The sequence below is a fragment of the Marmota marmota genome, unplaced genomic scaffold, assembly GCF_001458135.2.
Source record: "Marmota marmota marmota unplaced genomic scaffold, marMar, whole genome shotgun sequence".
NCBI lineage: Eukaryota > Metazoa > Chordata > Mammalia > Rodentia > Sciuridae > Marmota > Marmota marmota.
This window is the reverse complement of record NW_026000294.1, coordinates 2,298,447-2,320,922: the sequence shown is the minus strand read 5'-3', so window position 1 is coordinate 2,320,922 and position 22,476 is coordinate 2,298,447. Positions and strand designations below refer to the sequence as shown.

Here is a 22,476-nt window from a genome sequence, read left to right as displayed (position 1 = left end):
CACTTACCACTGAGCAACATCCCCAATTATATTTTGTATTTTATTTAGAGACAGGATCTCACTGAGTTGCTTAGTGCATCACTTTTGCTGAGACTGGTTTTGAACTCAAAATCCTCCTGTCTCAGCCTCCTGAGCTGCTGGGATTACAGGTGTGTGCCACAATGCCCAGCCAGGTGGTGGGATCTTTATAAAGTGTCAAGTGCATTAAAGAGGATTAATGCCTTTCTTACAGGAATGGGTTAATTCTAGAAGGCATTAGGTACCTTGAGAGCAGGTTGTTATTAAAGCAAACCTACCCTTTGTGTTTTGTCTCTTTCTCATGCCCCTGTTTCCCCTTTCATGTTCTGCTGTGAGTTGAAAAAAGGAATAAGAACCTTGCCAGTGTCATACTCTTGGACTTCACAGACTCTAGAACCATGAACCAAAGTAAACCTCTTTCCTTTATAAGTTACCCAGTCTTTTGTGTTTGGTTATAGCAACAGAAGAGATTAAGTGTATATAACTCTCTCCTCTTAGAAATTAACAGTGAACATTAATCCTACAGTAAAGAAACATGCTTAACATTGTTAACCCAGTGCCTTAAAAACTTAGTAGCACCAATAACTATCCTGGAAAATATGTTTAGGGAAACATCACTAGAGAAGTGAATAAAGACAAAAACTTTCCAAATCAAACTAGCTTAAATCCTCAAAGAAAAAGAACAATGGCTAGCCTCCAGAAGGAGATCTAGCAAGATTAAGAGAGGGTAAAAATAATGTTTTATTCATGTTGAAGATAGAGGGTATTAGTGTAGTAAAGGAATGGAAATCAGTGAGAAGTAACAAATTGAACAGGTGGTATCAGTCTGATGTCCCTGTGGGGACATCAATTGATTTTTCTCTTTTGAGTTTTTCAAGTACACATGGTTCCTCCTTCCCATGAATAGATCCAAGAACATCATTGGGACCCCAAATTGTGGTACATAATTGGCAGTAATAATCAGCCATCCCCCAAGAAGTATTTCATTTACCTCTTTCTCTTGGATAGTTTCTACCACTTAATTATTGACATTTTAGCTCAAGGACGAATCATCTGTCTTCTTTCCACATAGTGACCCAAATACATAAGCTCTGATGACCAAATATACACCAGGGTGCCTGCTTCCTAGATAGACAGGCTCTTGGGTTGCACTCAGGTATTTTTGCACTTGATTTCATGACAAACCATATCCCAGCTCGTACTGGAGAAATATTGGCTCTGTAGGTTATAGCAAGTAACTCATTCTATGGGTTAGTCTAAAAATTTTGGAAAGATGTGGGAGCACATAGGAACTCAAAATGAAAAAGAAGTATAAGCGCACATAGACAGATCTTCATTACAAAAGCTATTTGAGGTTGGCTTCTTTAGTCAATGTCATGGCTAATATCTTTTGTATGCATCAATCCAAACTGGCAGGGAATCAAGTATTTTTTATTAAGTGTTTTAAGTGTCTTATCCTCTCAAAATTCTCATTTTGATATTCATGTTTACTTTCCTCATGTTTTCTTCCATTCAAATATTTGGTTTGAAAACCCAATTTTTATAAGTCCCTCTTTCTAATATTCTTCTCCCTTGGTAAAATGCCAGAGTCCTAATCTGTTTCCTCCCAAACCATTGCTATAGCCATCTCTAAGTGGTCAGTTGTCAGCCCTCCACGTCTCACAATCAAGGATTCATTTTTTTTTCATTTTTTTATCAGAACATTATGATTATACATGATAGTAGGAATCATTGTGACAAATGTAGACATGCATGTAACATAATTTGATCAAATCTGTTCCCCAGTACCTCCCCTTGTCCTCCTCCTTCTCCTTCCCCTAATACGCTTCCTCAATTCTGTCTTCCTTCTATTGTCATGAGGTCCCTTTTTTATTTCTTCCTCTCTAGTTTCCACATATGAGAGAAAACATATGATCCTTGACTTTCTGAGCCTGGTTTATTTCACTCAACATCATATTCTTCAGTTCCATCCATTTTACTGCAAATGATATAATTCCATTCTTCTTTATGGCTAAACAAAGCTCCATTGTGTATATACACCACATTATCTTTATCCATTCATTCATTGATGGATACCTAGGCTGGTTTCATAACTTGGTTATCATAAATTATACTGCTATAAACATGGATATGTATGTATTGCTATAATGCACTGGGTTTAATTCTTTTAGAAAAATACTAAGGAGTAGATTTCCATAGTGGCTGTTCTAATTTACAATCCCAAGGGATTCGTTCTTTGTTAGGATTTCAAATTATCACTTCTAAGCAACCAGATCCAAATCTAGAATTCTGGCTGCTCATTCAACTACATTAAATGTGAAAACAGTATAAAAGGGGTTTCCACACACAAGGACTATGAGTGATGATTCTGCATTTATTGCTCTATTGACTCTTCCCCATAGTCCTGTCAGGCAGATATTCCTAATGCAAGATTATCAGTGAGGAAACTTAAGCTCAGAGAAATCAAATAACTTTGCCTAACCATCTGTGGATTGTAGGATGAATGAATAGAAAATATGAGAAAAATGAAAGTTCAGATATGCCACCTCTCCCCACCACCATCCAGGTTAGCCTTTACAAACTGGTCAGATAGTAAATAGCCCTTACAGTGGGATGTAAGAGGTGCTGAATAGGACTAATTGCCTTCAAAACATCTTTCCAAAGCCTTCCTCAGTCCCACTGCTCCTAAAGTACCTCTAAGTCCTCAATTCCTTGAGTTTCCTGAAGCATTCTAAAGTGGAAATATACCCAGGAGAAACAACAATAAACTGAATTACTGACATGTAATCATTTCTAAAATATTTATCAAGCACCATTTATTAAGCAAATGGGATGATACAATAACAACCACTTAGATTTGCTTAGCTCTGCAGATTTGCAGAGCCTCGCCATAATTTATAGAAGTAATTAAGGTTAAGATTGTGATCTTCATTTTACAGATGATGAAATTGTGGCTCAGAGAATTTGAATGACTCATCCAAGGTGACATACTTGATTCCCACTTTGAGAATCAGGGCTTAAATTTAGGTCTTCTTATCTTCTGTCACATATGCTTTCCATTTCTATCACAGTCATTCAAGGAGTTTATAAGTGGGAACTCAAGACAAACATACATGAAGATTTAAATAACAAGATAACAGTATAACTAATGCCAGAGGATGTTAAAAATGCCAAATAACTGATTCAGACAATAATTACAATAGGAATGACTGGGAAGGTCACCACTGGTAAGATTCTGCAGAGAGGAATTAAAAAATGAAGTGAAACTTAAGCCTGACCTTGGAAACTGGGTAGGAAAAGGACAGCTGGAGAAGAAAGTGATGGAATTCTAGTATGAGGAAAGGATAAAACAAGGTAAGGAGGTGAGAAAGTGCAAGATATGTATGGAGAGAGAAATAAAAGATTGAGTTTACTATAAATGAGGAGATTGTAGTGAGGGAGAATGAGGAATAAGATTGGAAAAAAAACTCTTGAAAATATTTTTTCCTTTTTTTAATTGCTTCTTTTTAGTTGTATATGACAATAGGATTCATTTTGTCATAATTATGGAATATATTTTGTTCTAATATAATTTGTTGGAATAAAATTTGTTCTAATTCAGTCCCCAGAATTTCCCCTTTCCTTCTCCTCCTCGCTCTCACTTTCCCTTCCCTCTCTATTCTACTAATTTTTCTGCTATTTACTTATAGTTTTTCTAAATTAGTGTCTTGTAGATGTACACGGTGGTGAGATGCACCATGGTATATTTATGTATGTACAAGGAAGTTAGGTCAGATTCATTCCACTGTCTTTCCTTATCCCATTTCTCCTTCCCATTTCTCCTCCCTTCCCTTCATTCCCCTTTGTCTACTCCATCGATCTTTAAGGATGTTGATAATAGGAAACTAAGAAATAGTTTTGAGTAAGAGAGTGAAATGCTGAAAGTAGTGTTCAAGCAGATTGATCTGGCAATATATGTTGCATAGCATACATTTGTATAGAAAGAGACTGGAGATAAGGACCAGTTAGAAACCTATGACATTCAGTCAGGGAGAAGGAAATAAGAGCCAGTATCAGAAAGGTGGCACTGTAACCATAAAAGAAGGTCAACAGCAACAGGCAAACTAAAGAAAACAATGTCAGAATCTGGTGAGATAAGGACAGAGAAGAATGGGGGTTGCCTGGGAGTTTTTCTAGTTTAGGTGACTGGAAGAAAGAAGATGCTATGAGCAGAAATAAGCAAGACAGGTAGGAGAACTGATTCAGGTAGTTTCATTCCTGATATCTTGGGTTAGAAGTAACAATGAAAGAAACAATGAAGTAACAATGAAAGTGAAACTGCCCAGTGGGCCACTAAAGATGTAGAGGGGAATCTTGGGAGGAAGGTTGGGTTTAAAACTGAGTTGGCATGTTGGAATGAAAGGAGCCCTGGGAATCAAAAGATCTGGGGTCTAGTCTCTGCCCTGCCATTAACTTAGTAAGTCAGGGGCAAGTCATCTCCCTGATTCTGTTTCCGCAACTGGAAAGTAGGCCCTATGTGATCTCTGAGGCATTCTCAAGGCCTATGAGTGAACTGAATTTCATTCACCTACATATACTTTCTCCTCAAGAGAAAATCAACAATATGGTGGGGTTAAGGCATTAAAACATCCCCAAATGCACTGGGTATGGTGATATATATCATAATCCCAGTTAATCAGGAGGCTGAGGCAATAGGATCACAAGTTTTAGGCCAGCTTGGGCAGCTTAGTGAGACTTTGTTCCAAAATGGAAAAAAAACAAAAAAGATCAGGGATATAACTCAGTGGTAAAGCATCCCTGGGTTCAATCCCCAGTACAAAAAAAAAAATTCTATGACTCTGTGGCAGATTTCTATTCACTTAGGTACTAAAGGAGAAAGAGGTGCCAGCAAAGGAGATAGAGAGGAAGTAATCTGAGAAAGAAAAGCAGTAGGAAACAGACTCTAATTTGAAGGGCTAAAAGAAGAAACTAAAATTAAAATCACAATAAATGGGATAATATTCATATCAAATATGACAAAGGGTTAACCTGTATACTAAATAAAGACTGCATATAGATATAAGAATACCACTAAGATGTCAATTGTACAAGGATACAAATAGTAAACATAAGGGAAAGTGTTCAAGCCCATGAGTAATCAAAGAAATAAAAATCAACAAATTAATTTTAACCATCCAAAAAGATTTCTTATAAAGTCTGGTGCTAGAGTTGCAAGGGAGCCACACTCATATATCATCATAATATTGAAAATTTGTGCAGTCGTTTTGAAAATCATGATCCATAAAAACAATCACACTCCTTGGAATGGTAATCCCACTCCTGGGAACTTGTCCTAGAGACAGAATGATGAAGAAGAAAAAAAAGCCACACACATTAAGATGTTCAAAGCATAGAAAATTTGAGTTACCTAAATGTCCCATAATAAAGGAATAGTCAAATAAAATATAATTTATAGAAGGAGATAATTTTATGTAGCCATTGAAATGATAAAATATGAAATATATACTAATAGGGAGATATTTATAATGAACAGTTTTTTTTAAAGAGAGAGAGAATTTTTTAATATTTATTTTTTTAGTTTTCAGCAGACACAACATCTTTGTTTTTTGTATGTGGTGCTGAGGATTGAACCCAGGCCGCACGCATGACAGGCGAGCGTGCTACCATTTGAGCCACATCCCCAGCCCCAATGAACAGGTTCTAAAAGAATAATTTTAAGTGATATGTACATTAGGATTAGACTTCTATAATATATGCATATGTATTCAAACTGATAAAGTATGGAACATGGAAAAATGAAAATGATTGTCTAGGGTTTGAAAGTACAGGTGAATATCTTCTCTCAAAATTTAATATTGTTACAGTGAGAGTTTTAAGTGTTTCTTTTTAATTTAAAAAAAATTGTATACAGGACATGCAGGAGAGTCAAGTGAAGTATAGAGGTCAAAGAGGACAAAGGTAGAGAAAAGATCATTAAGGGTCTTGCTTAAGAGGTAATGTATATTCTTCTAAGTAGGAAGGAAACCAGATTCAGAGAACTAAGGAGTGATTTTGTGGTGCAGAAAGAGGCATTATGGTACTCTTTCTAGAAATGTGGCAGTGAGTCACATGCAGTGGCACACACCTGTAATTCAGCAACTCATGAGGCTGAGGCAGGAGGATCACCAAGTTCAAAGCCAGTCTGGGCAACTTAGTGAAATCCCATATCAAAAACAAAAAAGATCTGTGGATATAGCTTAGGTTTAGAGCACCCCTGGGGGTTCAATCCTCAATACCATAAAGAAAAGAAATGTAGTAAGGAAATGAATAAAGATGACTAGAGTGGTAGATAAAACAGATAGCAAGGAAAATATACTAATGGTATGCCTTTCTTTTTTGGAGGAGGTGGTTTTTAAAATGATATGAAATTATTGGTGGAAGAGACTGACAATGATAAAGAGGGATAAAGGAACATGAAAAGGATTCCCTTTTATTCTGGGACATCAGGGAAAGAAAGGGAGAAAGGCAAGGTGAATGTTGAAACAGTTATTGTGAATGAAGAAGGAAGAAGTTGAGGTGTTAGATCTTCTCAATTTTGCAAGAGAAGAGTAGAATGGAATTGACCTTGAGAAGGTAGAAAATACAAGTTGCTATGGAATATTTGCTAGAAATGCAGCAGGCTGAGAGGAATAAGGGCTTAAGAGAAGTTCCAGAACATGAAGTTTTAGTAGGTCAAACCAGCCTTTTACTCTCACTTCATCTGCAATTTCCTCCAATCCTAGAAAAGAGTTCAGTTCAAGGTGAAAATCAAGGTATTTAACTAAAGCTAGATTGCAAGGGGAGGCAGCTCTAAAGGAGCAGACCAACATAAAGTCCAGACAGTTAGTCTTGATTAAGCAAATAGGAGTTAAAGAGACTGAGGAAATTTAGGAGGCTGAATCAATTACAATAAAGAGACATCTTTACTGAGTGGGGCTGGTGGATAGGGTAGGTAATAGGCAAGGAGGTTGTGACTATAGGTGTAAAAGAAAGTGTTCAGATAAGCAACAGTCTAGGCATCAGCCATGAGACTCGAAGACTGGTAAGAAGTGGATAAGGCCAGTCCATTTACTCCTAATGGAAGGGATCCTGGGTATCAGGGTCTGTATACCTAAGGAGACAGAGGAGGCTCCTCAAAGAATGGAAAAGGGGACCAGAGGGCATTGAATCATTTTTTTTCCTACAGTCCAGCCCCTACTCTCTTAGAGAGGTAGGGGGAGATCCCTCAGAAGCCAATAACAATTTGGTATTGCTAGACAAGTAAGAGATCAGACACAGGTCAGCAAGGATGGATAAAAGAAAGGCAAAGCTGGGGTCTGACTCAGGAGACCAAATAAGCTAGAAGGTGATTTCAGAGGGAGGGTGCATGAAAAATGTGAGCTCACTCTTCTCACAAATGCCTACCCAGAAATTTATTTCCCAAGGCTAAGAGGTTAGCTTCCCAAGTTCCATAATCCCACCCAATCCTATAAACCTGTAAATGCTAAGACTGCACTTGGGGAGGGGAGGAGTGAGTGGGTGAGAAACTCTGAGGGGATCCATACCAGTCCCCGTGCCCGGCCCTGACCTCAAAGTCCTAAAGCCTGATCTGAAAGAATTGAGGGCAGATTTATCATTTGTCTGGGGCAGGAGCTAGAGAAAGCAGAGAGACAAAGTGAAGAACTGGCTCTGGATATCAAAGCCTGTCACTACCTCATCTTCTGTACAAACCTGCTCTGCCCCTTAGTGCTGGAATTTATAGATTCACATAGATGTGAGAGCTCCCCCTCTCTGTCTGAAACATCCATTCTCCCTTTCATTAAGTACAAGAGAGCTATCAAATACATTCTGAGCAAACAATATAAAGGAAATCCAATCCCCATTCCAGTTCCAAAGACTGTTATCAACTTGGGCCTTGCCCCTTGAGGTTCCTCAGGGTCCCTACCCCATGGCCGGGATCTACTTCATGACTACCTACCAGTTCAATAGTGCCAGGCCTCCTGCTGCATGTGGGGCCCTGGTATGCAGGCTGCCTGGGGTTGCACCCTATTTTGGCACCTTGGTAGGCAAGACCATCCTGTCTTCAAGGGGAAACCAGGAAGTGGGTGTGGTTGCTACACATGGCACATATGGCATCTGTGATATGCCAGTGTCCATACTTCCTGACTCTGGCTATCATCATGAGATAAATCAGGCTGATCTTTAGATTACCCCACCATCTCCACCCTCTAGTTGAAGGCTCTAGTCTGGCTGGAGAAATGCATGCTGTGGGAGGACATGGGGAAAAAAGATCTGGGGAAGCCTTGCAGAATCAAGAAACAGGACCAATGAGCCCAGGAAGGGACAGAAATAAAGAAAAAGAAGTACAGGCAGAGGAGCAACTGCTACTATCTTTAGCTAAAAAGGAGAGGGCAATTGCAGCTCCTTATAAACTGTCACTTAGGGGTTCCCTCACCTCTGCCCTGCACTCACCCCCTTTTGTCTCACTTCCCAGCTTCCATTGTTACAATCACTCTGCTCTGAGGAGAGGGCAGCTGCTGTCCTGTGGGTGGATGCCCACCTGCAACTGCTATTCTCACGCAGAGATACCAGTGCCAAGGAGGAGGCAGCTCTGGGGGGCTGGGGTCTGCCACCACTACAGAGCTGCCAAAACTGGCGCCGATACTTGTCTCCAGTAAGCAGGTAGAGCACAGGATCTAGGCAGCTATTAGCACTGGCCAGGGGTCGAGTCACTTTGTAGACTACGTTGACAATGTTCAATACCTGGCAGTCAGCTTCAAACAGCCTTGCCAGGTAATAAATTGTACGAGTGATGTGGAAAGGCACAAAGCAGACTGTGAAGACCGTCAGCACCACAGTGATGGTGCGGAGAGAACGGAGACGAGAAGACGAGTGTGCAGCCCCAGGCAAGGGCCGATACAGGCGCCGGGCCATGAGCCCATAGCAAACCAAAGTGACCAGGCAGGGCAAGCCAAAGAGCAGCCCCATGACTGCTGAACTGAAATGAACATAGTGATCAAATTCCTCAGGTCGAGTGGTGTCATGGCACAGGATGGTGGTCCCCCTGATGCTAGTTGTGACAAAAAATAGGTTGGGCACGAGGCAGCCAGCTACCACCAACCAAACTGCCAGGCAGATGAGGCCTGCGAAACGAGGGCGGCCCCAACGTAGTGCCTGCAGTGGGTGGCAGATGCCCAGGTAGCGGTGCACACTGATGCAGGTAAGGAACAGCACACTGCAGTAGAGGTTCCAGTAGAAGAGAAAGCGGATGAACTTGCAAAACCCAGTGCCAAAAGGCCAGTGGTTGCGGGCTGCATAATAGTAGACGAGGGTGGGCAGCGACAGCACATACAAGGTGTCTGACAATGCCAAGTGGAACATGTAGGTGGCCGTTGCATCCCAGGGTCGTAGGCGGAAAAGGAAGAGCCAGAGGGTTGGGGCATTGAGGCCCAGGCCCAGCACAAAGACAACTGCATAGCTCACAGGTAGCAGAATGAACTTGAACTCCTCATCAAACCAGCAATCCAGCTCCATCTCATCATCTCCAGGACCTGGGCTTGGGCCTAGAGATCTGAACAACGAGGACTCTGTTCTGGCCATGGCCCCCCTAGAGGTAGAGAGAGCAGAAATGAGAGTAGCTGTATTTCCTTGGTCTCCCAGTCCTGACCTGGGGGAAAAAAGGTAGAAAAACAGATTGTGTACATGTAAGAATATGTAACAACAAATGCCATCATTATGTAAAACTAATGCACCAGTAAAAAAATGTGGAAATGGGGGAAAAAGCAGAGGATAGGGAGAATACTGGTTGAAGCACTGGGAAGAACTGGGGGGCATGCATCCAGGTGCAACTCAGACCAGTCCAGCCCCTCTGGGAGCTTTCATGGTCCATCCCAGGGAGTGGTGAGCAGCAGGCAGTGCAGGGACTCAGCTCAGTAGGGCAGTCAGTGGGCTTGGATTGTTCTTACTTTGCAACTGACTCTGTCTTACAGAGCTTGGCTAGCTGAAAAGGATGGAAGCCAACTAGTACTATCCAAAGTGGGAAGATGCCCAAGCCCAAATTGTCTCATAACTCATCATCACAGCTGTGTCCCAGTGAAGAGAGGCATCACTCCCCACAGTGGCTTTACCTCTCCTCTTGCCCTGGTTCCAGTTCTCTATATTCTCTTTGCCTCTGATACCTCCGCCCAACACCTGCCTGCAGCCCAAGAGCTCCATCGCCACCCTTGCACAAGAACTTTGGTAAATCTCCTACCTGTTCCCCTTGAAGGTGAGCCCAGCTGACTCTGTCACCCTTCCCCCTTGGTAGACAGAGGGCATATCCAAGGGGGTGGGGCTCAAGGTGGAGCCTGACTCTCCTCCTGTCCCATTCTGGAACATTGTCAGAGATAGAAAGGCCCTTAAAGATTTATCTAGTCCAACCCACTCAGCATACAGATTGGGAAACTGGGGCCCAACAAGATTACTATTTAACAGCTTTGAAATGATTGTGGGTGCGAGCACACAAGGAAATATCCAAGTTTGCAGATGAGAAAGAAGCCAGGCCACTAGAGATAACTAAATTACAGGAAGATCATATAAGTTTGTGGAAGTGAGTAGCAACATGGGACAAGAATTTTAACATGGGAACTGCAAGACAACAGGTTGAAAGATTTTAGAAAACTGAAACTACTGATATATATCTTAACTCCATATGAATATAATTATACAAATGTTTGTATAGCCTTACTATGTCTGAGCACTGTTCTAAGGACTTCATACTTATTAATGACCTCACAGGCTCTCTGTTGTAGGTTCTATTATTGTCCCTACTTTGCAAGGGAGAAAACTAAGGTGTAGATAGTTTAAGAATTATGCTAATTAGTGGTAAAATCAAGATTTGAGCCTTTGGATGAGACTCTACTATCCATGACATAATTGCTATCCTTATTTGCCCCTCTAAGCTACTACTGGTCATGATCTGGGAGAGTATCAGCAAATTTTTACTGAGAGCTTTCTATGTGCCTGGTTCAGTTATAGACACTGGTAGTTCACTAGGAGAAAACAAAACAGACAATAACACCCAACTTAATGTGCTTACATGTTACTGGGGGGGCAATAAAATTAAAACATAAAATATATAGATTGCAATCATCATTGTAGAGAAAAATAAAGGAGTGAGGGGCTATAGGAAAGGAAAAGAGGAAGAGAGAATTGCATTGCTGTTTTAAATATTGGAGTGACTTGAATAAACACCAGGTGCTGTGAGGAAGGTGAAATGTAGAAGATGAGGTCAGAGTTTGGCAGGGACTAGATCATGAAGGTCCTTGGAAGCCATTATTATAACTCTTTGTCTTTTACTGAGAGAATGGAAAACCATTAAGGGTTTAGAGGAGGAAATCGCTATGTCCTTGCTTACATGGTAGAAGGCTCACTGGCCAGCTCTATGTCAAGAATAGACAGCAGGGCTGGGGGCACAGGCAAGACCAGGCAAGAGGCTGTTGGCAATAGAGATGATGGTAACTCAGACCAGATCGGCAGAGGTGGTGAGAAGTGGTCAGATTCTGGATGCACTGTGAAAGTAGAGACAAGATTTACTGATGAGGGGTGTGAGAGAAAAAAAAAAGAATGACAAATAACTCCAATGTTTCTGGCCTGAGCAATTGGAAGAATGGAAGTCCTCTTGACAGGTGTAGTAAGGCTGTGAGAAAAGCAATTTTGGAGAAAGAGGGGTAATTCATTTTTCATCTTTTAAGTTTGAGAGACCTATGGCACAGGTAAGAGGAAGTGGCAAGGAGGCAGTTCATGCCTCCCTATAGGTGCTAGCCAATAAATTTCCCTTACATACTCCACCCCTTCCTCCACAGTGCCTTATCACTCTTCATCACTCTCAGAGACCCTGGTCTGAATGCAGTGGAAAAGGCATAGAGAGAAGCCTAGATTATTGAGAGCCTAATGCCAAGGAACACTGAATTGTCAGCAGCTGTGGTTCTGGGGCTCCTGAAGCTAACTAAGGCTTCATTAAGTATGGTTGTCTCAGGCACCCTTGCAAACTGAGTCTGGAGAACTCTGAAGAAGAGGTGGGCAGTGATCTTGGGGAGGGGTGAGTAGGCTGGAGCAGAAGCCACTGTGAATGCAGCTGGAATGTAATGAAGACTCTGAACCTGATTCTCAGGTCCTAAGAATGTTGTCCAGCTGGATCCTCAGTGAGAGGAGGAGACAGGCCTGAAAAAGAGGCTCTAGAATCTGGATGGGGAAAACCTGGAGATCCTGCCCTGTGGCAGGGTAGCACATGGGATAAAATGTAGGAGTGATCCAGGTGAGGTGGCACATGCCTATAATCCCAGCAACTCACAAGGCTGAGGCAAGAGGATTGCATGTTTGAGGCTAGCCTCAGCAATTGACACTGCCTCAAAAGAAAATCCCCAAAGGCCTTGCATGTAGCTCAGTGGTAGAGTACCCCTGGGTTTCATCCCGACTACAAACAAACAAACAAACAAACAAAAGTAGGAGTGGAAGAACAGTCATATCCTGAATTCTGGACAGCTAACTGCTGTGATACTGCATTAAAAGCTCAGGTTTTCGAGCTAGAAAGACTTGAGTTCAAATCCTTGTTCTGGCTGGGTGTAGTGGCACACAACTATAATTCCAGCAGCTTGGGAAGCTGAGGCAGGAGGACTGTGAGTTCAAAGCCAGCTTGAGCAATTTAGGGAGGCACTAAGCAACTCAGTGATACCCTGTCTCTAAATAAAAATATTTTAAAAAGGGCTGGGGATGTGGCTCAGTGGTTGAGTATCCCTGGGTTCAATCTCTGGTACAAAAAAAAATCTTTGTTCTGCTTATTAGTTGTGTGACCATGAGCACTGCTTTGTAACTTAGTTTCTTCACCAGTGAATTGGGGATAATAATTTGAACCTTTTGGAGTTTTCAGAATATGAATTGGTTAATAGGTGTGGAAACACTTTGTAAGCCATAAAATGCCACAAATCCATAAGGCTTTTAAAATAGTATTTTGTTCCCAGGGTTGAATATGGCCTCTTCAGAGGAGATCAAGTCTGACTCAAGGCTTGGTGAACAGCCAAGAGGAAACACCAAACTAGAAAAGCCTCTGCCTGATCCAGCTTCCTGCTCCTACTTCTTTAGGCCTTCTTAGCTCTGCTACAGTTCCTTCACCTGATAGCTTTGTGAGTTTCTGCTTGTCCCTGGACACAGCTGCAGCAGCTGCTGCTGCTGCTGCCACCACTGCCGCCCAGTGGCTACTTTGGGAAAAGACCTCTCCCAATATTTCCCAACCGCCAGCCTGAGCTTCTACTGTCCTCACCTGAGGCAAAATGAATGCAGCGCTGCAGACCAGACTTGCTCTTTTCTCTGAAACTCTTCTTTGGCTTCTGCGACTTTGCATTATTCTGTTTCTCCTATTCCTCTGGATGTTCCGTCTGACTTCTTCCCTGGCTCTATTTTGCCATGCTTTCCCCAAATGTGGCCCTTCTCTTAAGGGGATTCTTCTCCTCTCCTCCCTTCCCTTTCACCACCTCTGTTCCCTCTCTCCCTGCCTTGGAGGATCCACTCTCATGATTTCAACTATCACTTAGATGTTATCAATAATTCTAATGATCAAGAGACTACAACATATAGATCTCTCTCTGATCAAAATTTCTCATCTTGGGGCTGGGGTTGTGGCTCAGTGGTAGAGCACTTGCCTAGTATGTGTGAGGCACTGAGTTCAATTCTCAGCACTGCATATAAATTAATTAATTAAATAAATTTCCATAAACAACTAAAACGTTTTTTAAAATTTCTCTTTCTCTCACATTCTTATATTTGATTTCTACAGAGATTATGGCACACATGCCTAGAACTATACTCATTTGTGTTTTGTTCATTTTCTCCCAACCTTCCCACCCCCACACTGTATCCCAAGCTCTTTGAAGACATATACCTTTTCTTACCTCTTTCTCAAAGTTTTCCAGGTGTTTTAGATATTTTCCAAATTATATGTGCTGTTGTCCAAAAACTGCCTTCCAGTTCAGAGTTAAGAAAATAGAAGCTGGGTGCTGTGCCACTTCCTATAATCCTAGTGACTTGAGAGGCTGATGCAGGAAGATCATAAGTTTAAGACTAGCCTCAGCAACTTAGTGAGACCCTGTATCAAGATAAAATTTGTTGGAGAGAGAGAGAGAGAGAGAGAGAGAGAGAGATGAATGGGCGGCCTGGGGATATGGCTCAGTGATAGAGTGCCCATGGGTCCAATTCCCAGTGCCACCTATTATAGTTTAGATATGTGGTGTCCTCCAAAAGCTCATGTGTGAGACAATGCCAAGAATGTTCAGAGGTGAAATGATTAGTTTATGAGAGGTATAACCTAATCAATGGCTGAGTCCACTGATATGGATTAACTGGGAGATAGGTTGTGGCTGGAGGAAGTAGGTCACTGGGGATCTGCCTTTAGAGTATATATTTTGTCCCTGATGAGCAGACCTCTCTCTACTTCCTGTTCCATGTCCTGAGATGCTTTCCTTTGCCATAATCGTCTGCAATGATGTTCTGCCACACCTTGAGCCCAGAGGTCTGGAGTCAGGCATCTATGGACTGAGACCTCTGAAACCGTGAGCCCCAAATAAACTTTCCCTCCTCTATGTTGTTCTTGTTAGGTCTTTTAATCATTGTGACCAAAAAAAAGCTAACTAAAACACTGCCTAAATAAATAAATAACAAGAAAATAGGTACCCTGCACATAATTCAATAAATATCTGCTGGATGAATGAATGACTGTAGTTTGTTGAGTTGAATAGTTTCTACATCTATAATCTAAGATTCATATATGTTGTGTGCTCCAGTATATGTCGACTTGGGTGTTTGATATCCATTCCACTGACGTCTGGAATTTAGTATGTAGGACAAGTTTATTATAGTCTTTCCTCTGACAGAGAGAAATAAATGTGTGGATACCATTACTGCAGATACTCTTCCATTCTACTATTACTCCAATGTTTTTTTCCTTATAGTACTATCCCTCTTGGTACCTCATATATCCATAAATGTCTTGATGACAACAGTTTGTCTGGAATTCATGTTATTTTACTTGGAAACCAAAGAAGGAAAGTGGGGAAAGACACATTTTCTAGCTCTTTCTCTAAGGTAACCTGCTGAGAGTATAAAACAAGATAGTCATTCAACCTTGATGGAAAAAAAGCAGTAATCTGAGGAAAAAAGGAATAAAGAAGGGGAGGTAAGTAATACACTGGGAAGAAATGCAGGCTTTGGAGTCAGACAATCCTAGGGTTGAATTCTGGCTCCCTTACCTACGAGCTGTGTGACTGTGAACAAGTCTTCCTGAACCTCCATTCCTTGTAGCAGAATGAGTATACTAGTAACTAGGTTGTTGCAAGGAGAAAATAAGGCAAGGCATTCCAGCACAGTGCCATGCAATTATCATTCTTGCCATTGTTAATAGGAATTAAAATATAGGTGGAGCTGGGGGCAACAGGAGCACACCTGTAATCCCAGGGACTCAGGAGACTGAGGCAGAAGAATCTCAAGTTCAAGGCTAGCCTTGGCAACTTAGCAAAATCCTGTCTCAATATAAAAAATTTTTTAAAAAGGGGGCTGGGGGTGTAGCTCAGTGGTAGCATGCAACTGTGTTCAATCTCCAGTATTTTTAAAATGTGTGTGTATGTGTAGGTTGTGAGAGGCTTACCCCAGTTGAAAAACTAAGGAAACCTGCTGAGAGTATGGAACAAGATAGTCACTCAATCTTGATGGAAAAAAGCAGTAATCTGAGCAACCCTGGATAATCCAAACTGACTAATAAAATCATGGGAAACTGGCTGATGCCAAACAATTGTACCTAAGTTAGCTTTGTCCATTTGTCTCCTCTGTAGTGTGCCCTTTTGTCTTTCTAAATGTCTGTTCTATATCCTGCAAGACTGTTAACAACCTTAGAAGAGAGACACAACCACTTTGATCAGCAACTAGGACAGTGCAGGAAATTTCTGTTTCTACCACTTGCTCCATCTATTTCCTTTCCATCCTCCTCAACTGAGCTAATACCCTTGTCCACATCCCACTTGAATCTGTTGGCTTGCTTTCAGTTGAAATAACAGAAAACTCCAACTCAGCTGACTTTTAAAAAAGGAAATGTATTATCTTGCACGTAAGTCCAGGAGTGTGGCTTTGGAGTTAGCTAATTCAGCAGTTCGACAATGTCATAAAAAAAAAAAAAATCCTGATTCTTTCCATCTTTCTGATCTATAACCCTCAGCATGTTGTTCAGTAATTCCCATGGTCACAACATGGGCATTGCAATTCAAGCATTGTATCAAAACTTGGCAATATTCATAAAGAAGAGAGGAAGGCCTCTCTTCCTGTGTTTATTTTTAGCATTCAGAAAACCTTTTCAGAATCTTGCCAGCATACTTCCCCTCACATCTCCGTGGGCTGAATTTCATCATGCCTATAAATAAACCAGTCACTGTCAAGGGGATGAAACAACCATGGCTGACATAAGGAGTACACAGGAGGAGAGCGGAGTACCTTAAAATTGGGGATTCCGCCCACCAGGAGAATGGGAGAAATGGCTATTGAGTTGGTAAACAATCATGTGTGTTAAGACCCTTACTTATTTCAGCGTGCATAGTGAGGGTGGGTAAGGATCACAAAATTTCTCCCACCAATCTCTCCTAGGGACGGGAAACTCCATAATTAGAGGTGTATTCCTTTGCCTTTTTACCCTTGCATCCTTGTAAAATCCAAGTGCTTCTGGTCAGAATGAAATTATAGTAATAGTTCTCTTTGAGAAATTACTAACTGAAAAGGAGCACATGAGAACTTTGGGGGAGATGGAACTGTTCAATATCTTCATCTGGGTGGTGGTCACATGTGGTTTCTTATGGATGTTGTAACAAATTAACACAAACTTGGCTGCTTAAAATATACACACTTATTCTCTTGCAGTTTCAAGAAGGCAGGGGTCTGAAATCAGTACCAATGGGCCAGAATTAAGGTGTCATCAGGTCTGCTCCTAAAGTGCAACAGTCACATTGTGGCCATGAGAGACTACAGGGGCGACTCTATTTCCTTGCCTTTTCAGCCTCTAGAGTAGTATTCCTTGCCTATGACCCCTTTTCTCCACCCTCAAAGCCAACAGTGGAGCAATTGCTTCAGTCTTCATATTGTCTTCTGTCTCTGTCGTCAAATCTCCCTCTGCCTCTTTTTCATAATGAGACTTGTGATTACATTTAGGGCTCACCTTGATAAACCATAATAATCTGCCCATTTTGAGACCCTAATTTAATCCCATCTATAAAGTCCTTTTTTTCATATAGGTAACATTTATAGGTTCCAGGAATTAGGATCTGATATCTTTGGGGGCTATTTTTCAGCCTGCCAAGTAAGTTAAATTTCATTGAGATGCATTTATGATTTTTGTATTTTACTATCTGGAAAGTATGCCTTAGTAAAGAAATTCTCAGTCTCCTAGAAAAGAAATAATGACAAGTTCCATCATAATAATGAGTTACAGACTAGCAGATCTGTTTTCTTCTTACTGAGGGACAATGGACCTGAGTGGAAAGAGGGGATAAATAGGTCTGGTGGTGCATACCTGTAATCCCAGCAGCCCAGGAGGCTTTCAAAGTCAGTGTGAGCAACTCAGCAAGACCCTAGACAACTTAATGAAACCCTATTTCAAAATAAAAAGTTAAAAAAAAAAAGGCTGGGGAGATGGCTCAGTGGTTCATCACCCCTGGGCTCATTTCCTGTACAAAACAAACAAACAAATAAATAAGAGAAAGGAGCCTCAAGTGTGGGTCTGATGATTAGTCCAAAAGTAAATTCATTCTGATTTTTCACCTTCCCACAGTCACTAGTCTTGCCAAGTACCTGAATCTCTCCCATATGTCCAGTATTATTTTCTCTCCCACTATGGTCCCTGAAGAATCTGGGCTTCCAACTGTATTAGGAAATCCCCAAGAAAGAGAGAGTTCTAGCAACTAAATTATAAGGCTCTGAGGTGCACATTGGCCAGAAATGGCAGGGGCTAACCCAGTTAATCATGAAAAGGGAATACAGGACTGCTGTCCAGGGCCTTAAGTAAGGAGCAAGAATTAAGAGAAGGTCTTGTCCAGTCCTCTAAGCCACAGCCATAGCCACCTCTGAGGAGTGGACACCCTATTCAGGGGTTGAGGGCTGTGTCTATGGATAAGTACTAAAGATCAGCCAGTTCTAAGGGGAGGGAGAGTAGGGTCAGGGTCCCCCATAACTTAGAAGTTATGTCTACATTCTCCATGTCTGCACAACAGGGCCTTGAGCCCTATGGAAGGACAGTCAAGAAAGGAAGATTACTTTGTTGTTGCCATTATGGCAGCTGCAGGGACAAAAATATCTCTAATTCCATGAACAGTCACACAAGGCAAGGGAAGCTGCTTAGAGCATGGACTTAGTTTCAGAGATTGGAGAGAGTTAATAGCTGGGCGGGTGGGGGAGCTTCGTTAGGTGGAGGTGATATAGATGTCAATTATCTATTTCCTCAACTTGCAATGTCCCACCAGGAGAATCTTCCCCTGGGCCAGGAATCCTATGGTACCTTCCTTTCCAACAAGAAAATAAATTCAAGGCTCACATACATGGACACACACAATTCAATACACTTAGTTCCCTGCTCCTGCCTCCACCCACCTACAAGAGATTGACTCCTACTGTGCATATAAGCTGGGATAATCAGGGTTTTTTATTATGGGCTGCAAGAGTCCAAAGTCCCAAGTGGTGAAAGGCTGGGAAAGGGGTACTCTTTCCCACACCCTTGGCTTTTATGTAGCCTAGAATAGATCTAGAGATACAGAGAATGGAATGTGACACAAGGCTCTTCTTCCCAAAATACAAAGTCATCCTATTTCTATCTCCCACTATGCTTCACCTTTTAAGATTTCCAACACCACTTTAATCCCAGCCCTCAGATTCAAGGCCTCATAAGGCCAAAACTCTGTAGTTAACCTTCTTAAATTCCCTTGCCTTTAGTATCAGAATCAATCCCCTGCTGGACGCAGTGGTACATGTTCATAAGCCCAGTTACTAGGGAGGCTGAGGCAGGAGAGTCTCAAGCTTGAAATCAGACTGGGTATCTTAGTGAGACACCTGTCTGAACATACAATAAAAAGTGGATGTAGCTCAGTAGTAGCATACTGCTGGGTTCAATTCCCCATACCACAAACACAAAAAATTGATTTCCTACCCCCACTGTGTCCCAGCAGCAACAGCCTGCTGATCTTTTAACCACTAATCTTTTAGTCACTAATCTTCTTTCCAAAATCTTGCACCTAAGCTATTTATAGCAGTGTTTCATGTCCCCCCACCTGACCCCAAACCCTATTCTTCTTTTCTGACTCCCACCAATCTAAAACACTTGGAAGACTGTGGGTATAAGAGGCTGGAGAGGTGAGCATATCAACTAGAGCTGAAGGCTGTTGTGAACTTCATCTTTCTCCCCAGGTAATATTTTAAATCCCCCTACTTCCAGCCCATACTAAGTCCCACATCCCTTCCCCTTAGAATCCCCCTTATTATATTGGGGGAAGTTGAGGGGCATTTTTTCCTGACACAAGTAGCAGGCATTCAGGCTAAAAGACCCTCTCAGCTTCCGTGAGTTCATCCCACAGACCAGGCCAAAGGGCATCAAAGGAAAACACTATAAAGACATTTTCTACTCTCTAAGGTTTCCTAGTACCTGGAGAGATGGATAGGGAAAAGATGCAGAAATCTAAAGAAGATAATGAGAGATGAATAAATTCAAGGAAGGCTTTCAACCTCTATAGAGGTTTCTGCCAACAACATGAAGAAAATGAGGGCAGCAACCCCTTCTGTTCTACACCTTTACCCCTTCTTTTTTTTCTTTTGTCTCTTCTTAGCTGAATGTCATGGCAAACATGAAGTGAACTCAGGCTCACAATCTATTGTAGGAACATAAGGAGGCAGAATCCATTCATTTGTTCATGATTCATTCATGTATCTAACAAACGTGTCTTGGAACCTACTGTGTGACCAGGTGATGTCCAGTCTCATTCAGTCCAAGAAACACATTTTTCTGGATCAAAACCTCTGTCCAGCTGCTTTCCAGATAAGTTCTTTCTCTCTGAAGGCTCTCAAGAGTCCTGCAGCCATTCCATAAAGTCCAATCCTTTTTGGAGAATAGGTAGCATGGTTAGTCACAATTTGTACAAAATAGGGAGTGTTTTTCCCTTGTCCAGGATAGCTTAGAATATGGCTTAAGAAGTACTTTTGGCAGGAAGGAGAACTGAAGGCACTTGTATAGTGAGGTATATATTTAAGGAGGAAGGCTTCTGTCACACTAGGTATGTGTAGATGGTATATTGGAATGGGATAAGGAGGACAGGGACCAAATAACTGAGCTTTCCTCCTTCTTTCCCTCATCTCAGAAAAGGCTCAACATCAACTCCATGGCCAGCAGCTCCAAGTAAGTAATAACACATTTAATGCTCTAAATCTGTGAATTGCTCCCTGCCCAAACCCAAGTATTTACCTTTGGGGTAGAAGGGTTTTCAACCTCTCCCTAACTTGTGGCCTTGGATTACAGCTCAATTACCTCTACCTTTGCTCCATCTCATTTTCTTGAAGCCTCTTCTAATCCTAGAATTATTTCCTTTTTTTTCATACTTCCCTTTCTTTTATCTCCCTCCCTCTCCTCTTCCTCTGCTCTCCTAACCTTCCTTCCCTCTTCCTCATTTTCTCCCCATAGGGTGTTTAAGAAGACCAGCTCCAATGGGAAGGTGAGAGTACCTGGCCCAGCTGGGCAAATGAAAGGGCAAAAGGGATAGGTGGGTACATCCGCCAAGGTCTCAGGGGTTTGGGTTGGAGACTTAAGAGAAATCTGTTCATAAATGATTGTTAGACTAACATGGGAGGTTATTCCACAACAGCTCTCCATCTACCTGGGGAAACGGGACTTCATGGACCATGTGGACACAGTGGAACCCATTGGTCAGTGAGTCAAAAAAGGGGAAGAGCCTGGGAAAAGGGAATAGGAACCAGGGAATAAAAGAAAGTGTAAGAAGGACCATTTAGTAAAAGAGGGCCAATTGAAGGGGAAATGGGAAGAACCATTTCAGGGATCAACTTCTGTTTCACAGCTGGAGAAATTTTCTGACCAGGGTGTCATCTCTCCCTCTCTCTACAGATGGTGTAGTCCTGGTTGACCCTGAGTACCTAAAAGGTCGAAAGAGTAAGTAAAAATCTTTGTTGGTCTTTGTTTCAGGGGTTCCTAACTGAAATGTCATACATGTTAAACAGATAACCTGATGAGTGGACTAGACCAGAGGGGTGTAGGAAAACCAGAAAGTAGTAGGAACTATGAATGCCTTATCTGATGGAGGCTAACAACTGGAAATTCCAGCCCAGTATGGTCAAATTTTCTCATTGTTATAGAAGAACTGGAAATAAAGCTCAGAATAAGACCTTTAGAGGCCTCAAATCTGAAAAGATTATGGCACCCCTTCTCTCTCTCTCTCTCTTTTTTTTTGGTAGTGCTGAGAATCGAACCCAGGGCCTTGTGTATGTGAAGCAAACACTTTACCACTAAGCTATATCTCCAGCCCAGTGGTACCCCTTCTCCAAATAATGTTAGAAATAAATACATTTCGAAAACATAAATTTTTATTCCTCAAAATTATATAAAACTTATGTGTGTTGAAATTAAAACAGTTTCTTTTGAAAATTTCTATTTTCTCCATCATTGTTGGTGGTACCCTTGCTTGGCTATTGATCTGAACATGGGTTTAGACTGCCTATGGAATGATTTAGTACACCAAAAATTCATATTTTTATGCAAATTTTCTGATTTTCAAATGTTGGAAACTCAGTAAATGATTATTAAAAGCCTGGCTAAATCAAAATACTTCTTTTTTCTGGAGGCTGAATGTGATCCTCAGCCTGCTATTTTGCAACCTCTGGAATATGTCTTTCCATCTCTCCTTTTGTGTTGGAAAACCGCCTAACCTTTCCTTTTAAAAAGTCCTAAACAAAGGAACAAAATAACCACAGGAAATAACAGCAAGAAATATTACTCTGGCAGCAGTACTATAGATCAAGATTATATGAAATATTTTTTCATTGCATTTTTTTCCTTTTAATTCTCACTATGGATTAACCCCACTGTGATCCAACTAGACTGAGAATTGAGTTTGATTTGAAAAAGGTTCACAGCAAGTTGATGAATACTAGTTCATATGTAACCTTTAGATACTGAGGAATAAATTAGCCTTAATCTTTCAGATTAAGCAGTGTGGATAAGCAATCTGGCCAGTTTTAAATATCACAGAAACCCTGGGGTATAGCCATAAATTAACCAACTTTAAGATTCTCCAAACTCTATATTTCTAAAACCTAAATAATTTTTCACATTCCTAAAAATCCTCAGAATAATCTATAGAAAGAAATCTTTACTTTAAAATATATATATATATATATATATATATA

The 22,476-nt window shown here is 41.3% G+C and overlaps 2 protein-coding genes across 2 annotated transcripts in view; one reads left to right on the top strand and one right to left on the bottom strand.

Annotated features, from left to right (window-relative positions):
• Positions 1-3,587: 3,587 nt before the first annotated feature.
• On the bottom strand, positions 3,588-9,676 carry P2ry4 (pyrimidinergic receptor P2Y4). The gene has a single exon (XM_048797245.1). It carries the CDS (start codon positions 9,613-9,615, stop codon positions 8,467-8,469), a length of 1,149 nt encoding a protein of 382 aa, XP_048653202.1. The 5' UTR covers positions 9,616-9,676; the 3' UTR covers positions 3,588-8,466.
• A 9,738-nt stretch (positions 9,677-19,414) lies between these two features.
• Arr3 (arrestin 3) overlaps positions 19,415-22,476 on the top strand; it is a 12,475-nt gene continuing 9,413 nt past the window's right edge. Inside the window, exons 1-5 of the mRNA XM_015501604.1 lie at positions 19,415-19,476; positions 20,421-20,458; positions 20,741-20,771; positions 20,922-20,982; positions 21,179-21,223. Coding sequence (XP_015357090.1) covers positions 20,442-20,458; positions 20,741-20,771; positions 20,922-20,982; positions 21,179-21,223 — 154 coding nt within the window. The 5' untranslated portion in view covers positions 19,415-19,476; positions 20,421-20,441. The remainder of the gene's footprint in view (positions 19,477-20,420; positions 20,459-20,740; positions 20,772-20,921; positions 20,983-21,178; positions 21,224-22,476) is intronic.

What these genes read in the sequence shown, in the direction of transcription:
- P2ry4 (XM_048797245.1), bottom strand. Translation starts at nt 9,615, where the DNA reads ATGGCCAGAACAGAGTCCTCGTTGTTCAGATCTCTAGGCCCAAGCCCA.